The 6,739-nt window shown below is 36.2% G+C and overlaps 1 protein-coding gene across 1 annotated transcript; it reads right to left on the reverse strand.

Annotated features, from left to right (window-relative positions):
- Positions 1-260: 260 nt before the first annotated feature.
- On the reverse strand, positions 261-6,341 carry fgf17 (fibroblast growth factor 17). Its single transcript, XM_059337892.1, has 5 exons — positions 6,226-6,341; positions 6,089-6,125; positions 5,625-5,802; positions 3,492-3,598; positions 261-627 (listed from the first exon to the last, which is right to left on the reverse strand). Exons 1-5 carry the CDS (start codon positions 6,255-6,257, stop codon positions 337-339), a joined length of 645 nt encoding a protein of 214 aa, XP_059193875.1. The 5' UTR covers positions 6,258-6,341; the 3' UTR covers positions 261-336.
- Positions 6,342-6,739: the final 398 nt, after the last annotated feature.

The raw sequence follows: 6,739 nt of genomic DNA on the forward strand, positions 1-6,739 counted from the left end.
ATTAATGCAACGTGTTAAATCCTTTGAGCAGTTTTTTTTTACCTTGGAAATGAAGCTGCCATGTATCCCAGAAACAGCTCTCTCGGAAGTTAAGTCATGCTGCAGTTTGTTACCTAAAACTCAGCTCCCCACTGGTCAACACTTACACACAGGACAATTAAATATAATCCATCTTCTTTACTTTTTCCAGTATTTACACATGATCATCTTACAGTAATAATACTTTAGAATTATAGCATTTTAATCAACTTTTACCTATCAAAAATATACAAAAATAAAATCACATCTGTTTCTTCCCATATCACAACTGTCATCAGTCCATTTCTTTGCATCGTGTTAGGAAGAGGCACATGATTTCCTGTTCCGCTTTGCTCGACGTGTGGCCGGAAATCGGATAAACTCAAAGTGTTTGCTTTGGTCTGTGTTGGGGAAGGGAGGTGGGCCTGTGTGTAGCCTCTTGATGAAATGGACCTCCCTCTGGTTCTCCCTCGTCCTAGAGGCTTTGATGGGCCTCCCTTTCCTGGTAAAAGCCACATACCAGCCCTCATACTTGGCATTCTGGAAGGCCGTGTAATTGTTCTCTAGTACGATCTCTGTGAAGATGCAGTCCCTGCTCCGGCCGTTGGGCTGCGTGAGAAGATAGAAAACTGTTAACACTGGGCAGACAGTCTGCACACAAATAAAGGTATCTTTTCTGATTCATTCATATACACATCACACAATAAGTTATCCCAATACACTCAGGGTTTTGGGGCTAGGACTTAATTGGTCTGGTATGGCCAATACTTTATAGTGGCTTTATGTAAGCTATCATTAGCAGACTTTTGATTGGTTTTGCAGTGTTATGGGGTAAGTTTTGAAATTGTAACACAAGCTATAAAAATGTCTATTTTTTGAGTAAAATTGTGTTTCAAGTAATAAAAAAAGATTTTCATTTCAATAAATGTCTGTTACTCAAGTTTCTATCACCCAATAAGATAACACAATCGTGACTATGGTTAACTGTGGTGACATTCAAAGGACAAATCACAGATGATGCGCAGTTAGTGACCATTTTCCATTAGCCAGCAGTGGTTAATTCACCAGAGAACATAGGCAGAGCTAACCCAAAAGAGTCGCTCTTAAATGTGCAAATTTATGCACAAACAAAGAATAGAGCGATGACTACAGAAAATTAAATATGAAAATCAAGCATGAACCAAACCTGCAATTACTGCTAATCACCATAGATGGCGTCAGCGAGAATGAAACTGAGAACTTTCAGATTGTAATTTTAAGAAGTAGTTTGACACTTTGGGAAATAAAAAATATTCATATTATTGCTGAGATGAGAAGATTGATGAAATTATCATTTCTTCCCATTAAATATAAAGTTACAGCTAGCAGTGCGTCGGTTTATTTGCCTGGCTCTATCCATCACGACATGTTATGGTGACCAACCATCCTGAAATAATCGAGACATATATGAAATACTATGGCATATAATTTTCCTGTAAACCACAATGCATCTGTGTTTTTTCAAATGTGGAGGAGGAATTTTGTTACATTTGGACAGAGCCAAGCGAAGCTAAGCTAACAACCTGCTGGTGTTAACTCTATATCTACCAGTAGAGAATGACATCTAATCCAACACTCGACAAGAAAGCAAAAATAAAAATGTTAATTTATTTAGTTCAGCAATAAAGTCTAGACCAATGTCTTTCTTTCTTTCTTTCTTTCTTTCTTTCTTTCTTTCTTTCTTTCTTTCTTTCTTTCTTTTTGCAACCAAAGCCTCTTTTGACATATAAAAAATTTAGAGCTAACAATGTCTGTCATTATATTTTATGACATCATCACCTTAAAATTTAAACCCTCTATTTTAGCGATTACATTTATTTGTAGTGGCTCACTGCCCCAACATGAACTACCAAATATTGATTTCAAAACTTTTAATTTTTTTGTACTCCTTCTTTCTCACCTTGCTCTCTTACTCAGTTTATCAGACCACATATGAGACAAGAATTAGCCAGCTAGCTGTTGGGCGATGTGAGTTTTTTCATCTACAAACAGGTATTTTAGCAGCCACAGTTTTTTATATGGGAATCCATCCAGAGTTGACTTATGACGAAACACACAGGCAGTACATGATAGTAGGGTACTTTCTCCTGGTTGCCGTCAGCCATGGCCAATACCACTGAGCGATTATCACTCTGAGGATTTCATTTTCCACCATATATATATCGTGTCCTGCGGTAACTGACAATATATGCACCTACAATGGAGTGTAGGAGCTGAAGTGTGTGTTTTAGTAGATGTGAGATCTGATAAGGGATGGCAAGGAACAGATTGTAAGACCTCATAAAAAGACCAAGCTCATATATGGACTTAGAGTTTTTCCATGTGTTGAATTTCTTCATGTTGATTTCCACTGACAATTTTGACTGGAAAGCTTTTCCTCCACTCAGTACTGATATGGTTATACACACCTACATGACTTGTGAAATTAACTTTGATTGGTTGGGAAAGAAAAAAACCTGGTAGTAGTGATTTTTACACCCTCAGAGAACATTCTATCTGTATGTTTGACGCATTTTAAAACAAATGCTACCATGTGAGATTATATTTTGTCTTGATATGCAAATATGACTTGTAGAACCTGATAATGTAATAAATTCCTGATAATGTCATAACCCCGATAATGTAATAAAAACCTGCACTTGAGTCCATTGAAAGTGTAATAAAACCTGATAATGTCATAACTTCCCGATAATGTAATAGAGTGCATTTCCCAATAATGTAATGCACTTTTTACCAATAATGTAATAAAGTATAACACCAAGCACCTTTAGATTTCTAGAAGCTGTTGAATGCATTCGTGTGTCATGGATACCTTGTTTGTGAAAAACGGATGAACGGGTCAAAAGTTAATAAACATTCAACTCTGACCTGTTGGTGGCGCTAGAGCTCTTGAGCTAGAGTTGATACACAGTATCACCACTTGAACCCAAGTAATGGGTGGTCTACTGTTAAATTATTACAATATTGGGGAATTATTACATTATCAGGACTTGCGAAATGAAGGCTAATCTGACAATGTTATAACCTCCCATTAATGTTATACTTAATTACATTATTGGTAAAAAAAAAAAAAAAAAAAAAAGTGTATTACATTATTGGAAAATGCACTTTATTACATTATCGGGAAGTTATTGCATCATCAGGTTTTATTACATTTTCAATGGACTCAAGTGCAGGTTTTTATTACATTATCGGGGTTATTACATTTTCGGGAATTTATTACATTATCAGGTTCTACATGACTTGATACAGTTCCTGCCTGCAACTATACTAGCCCAACAGTAGACTTGAGCCATAGCTCCATTGCTTGAATTTGCTTTTTACTTTATTTGGAACAGCACTGATTCTATATTTTTCCCACACAAACTACAATCAATATTAGCTTTCAAATTTATTGCATTCAAATTAAAGAAATCCATAAATGTATACTGTACCTTTCCAACAAGTTTCCCCTTCCGATTCATGCAGAGGTAACGGCCACTTTCCGCACCTCTTATTCTCACTCTACTGCCAAAGGTATCCGTCTCAACAAAAAGTCGAGCTGCCGGAAAAAGAAAGGAGAAAGTGAATGAACTGAAGGACAAAACTGTGACACCAAACAAGGCAAAAACAATGTGACATCAAAAACTTCAAAGTAATATATTGTCTTTATTATTTATTATGTCCTTATATTTTTAATAGTTACATATATAATCTCATACAAAGCAGTTCTCTTCATGAAAAGCAAATATAATTTATTGATGCTTAAATATGCTTCTATTTCTACTTTACTACAAAATGTCAGACATAAGTAATCGCCACATAATGCTTGTTATTTGTTCTTAAAACTCATAATTTACTTGTGAACTTTTTTTTCAGTGAATGATGTCTCTGTGGAACTGAAACTACACACTGACAGAATAAACTGTTGAGTCAATAAGAGCCTTGAGACACCCACTGGCCAAGGGGCCTCCTGAAATTACCTCTAACAAATGATTAAACAAATGTTATCATTGAACATTAAAGAGCTGTATTGGAAGCAGAATATACATTCTCAATGGAATTGTTCCTGCAGTCAATTATGGCAATTGGGCATTACAACAGCCTTGTGTATTAGGGCTATAGAGACAAAGGACTTGTCGTAATCAGCTGCTAATTCGCCAGACGATGGCTTTATGGATACAGCAGGGAGGCTGAATTAACATACAAGCCTGAAAACACCTCACAGAGGGAGGGACAAGCAGGCTGGAGGAGAAACTGCTGGTTGTGCCTGAGGACATCAGTCCCCAGCAGGGGCTCTGAAGCTAAACTGCTAGGGACCAGATACTGCATTTGACCAACAATTTTCACTAATTCCTCAGCAGAAAATGTTATCATAATTTTGTCAGTCATTGTTTACCGAGATCTAGTATTTGTACAAAAAACATGTGATTGCATACAACTAAAGAATAACAACCTGTCCCTCTGCAGATTTTACATACTGACAGTTTAAGAATTATTTTTAGCTGTTACCTCTCAAACATACACATCACAGAGCTAACCACCTGATTAAAGACCAATACACGACACTTTCCGTTGTTTTCAAGATATTTCTAGAGTACACTTTTTTTATGAAATGATTTTTAACCAGATTCCAAAACCATATTTTCATTTTAAAACACACACACACACACACACCCCAAAAGGCCAAAAGTTTGGAAGCAACTTTAATTTTCTGTTTACAATGGCTTTCTTAAAAACCAGTATGGATTCTTTGAATTTTTGGATGTGTTTACTGCATGATCATACTTTACCTTTATTGAATTGAACCATTTTCCTCAATTTACCTTTAGGTATACATTGATGTTACCAGACCATTGCTGAATAAATGTTAACAAAAGAAAAGAAGGGCTTAGTTTTAGGGTTGAAAAGATTTGGAAGAGTCACAACTTCAGTGCAAAAGTTAAAATAAAAAAAATAAAAATCACAGTTTGCATTTTTCACTTTAGCTCTTTGGCTTTTGAGAGTTTGGATACAAAAATCCCAATAAATCTCAAATGAAATGGCTAAATTTGAAGCAGCTGAGTAAAGAAACAAGAGTTCAAATTTATACATTAAGGAAAGAAGGATACACAAAGTCTAAGCAATAAAAACCCAAAGACCTGGTAATTATAGTAAAAAAAAGTGTTCTAATAAGTGACTCTTTAAATAATAATCACGTTTATTTTGTTGCAAAGTATAGCAATGAAAGTATGATCTTTTTGTACAAATTTGATCTTGCTTCCAAACTTTTGGCCTGTAGTATATATATATATATATATATATATATATATATATATATATATATATAGGCTATATATATATATATATATATATATATATATATATATATATATATATATATATATATATATATATATAATATCCAGTTACATGACTTTCTGAGGATTCTAGAAATACTTTTAAAACTTTTAAACAACCCTCTGGGTTTTTCTAAGGTCAAGGCTGTTAGTAGGATACATCCTTGATGTACAACTCCAAAGCAAAAATTTAAACAAAATCGGAAAATGTGCTTCAAGGTTAACAGCAGGCCTCGGGTCCACACTTACCGTACATATTTCCATCCTCAGCTGTGGCGGTGACCTTTTTGCCCTGAATCTGGACGTGTTTCCCGCTGGTGCGGCTGTAGAGCTGGTAAACCCTGACCTGTCTGCGGCTGAGCTGGTCCGTCACTGCGCCCTGCGTCCTCACATACTGGTTAAAATTAGGAGACGGGTGATTCTCCCCCTTTTTTATGCAAAGGGAAAAATGAAATACATAATTTTTTTTCTTTCTAATATGGGAATCTGGGATAAAGAAAGCCAATTATAACCACCAAAACAGGTTGGACAAATCGATTTCCCCGATAATAACTAGAGAGGTAGAGATAACCTTTCTATTCATATGACAAAAGACGAGATACTCAGAAGTGAGTGAGTCTGTTACAACTTCTGATGTTAGCTTGCACTATTCCCACTTTATCAATCATTTCTCTTGATAGTGAACAATAACGAGGAAAGTTTAGTGCCCTTACCTGAGCATTGCAACACAGCACGAAAAAATGAAATGATCTGGAGAGAGAACAATTAAAGAAAAGTTGTTATTATAAAGCAATCATTATGTGGCAATCATACAATAAGAGTCTTACAATCACGTCTTCAGTCGCCTTACATGTAAATGCAGCGCTGGTTTATTCCATACATTCTCCTCTTTATTTCATCCGACCAAGAAATGGAGCAGATAAATCCCAGGATAAGGTGGCAAATAAATCCAACAGAGCTCCCACAGTGTTGCATATGCTGTCCTGACCTGTCCATCCACACCAATAAACCACCTCGGAGTTATTTCATCTCACATTTATCAAAAACCTGATCCAGCTGACTTGGTGTTGAAGAGCCCTCCAAAAGATCCGCGCAGCGTATCAAAGGCAGATTCGTCCATTATATACAAGCTCGGGAGAGTTCACTTGACATGAGTCCGCTTGGGTTAATTCCAGGTTTTGAAAAGCCCTCTGTCTCACCGGGATCAGGCTGCTCACTGGTTAAATGTTGAAAGGCAAAGACCCTCCCTGAAATCTTTCTGTTGTGGGTGGGCACAGCAACAGGACCCCTGATGATGATTTAATAGGGAGACGCAGATGCTCAGAAAAAGATTTCTGAAAACATCTTTAAGATTAGCCGAAGAC

Source organism: Centropristis striata, chromosome 7 (genome assembly GCF_030273125.1).
Source record: "Centropristis striata isolate RG_2023a ecotype Rhode Island chromosome 7, C.striata_1.0, whole genome shotgun sequence".
In the NCBI taxonomy this organism is placed as follows: domain Eukaryota; kingdom Metazoa; phylum Chordata; class Actinopteri; order Perciformes; family Serranidae; genus Centropristis; species Centropristis striata.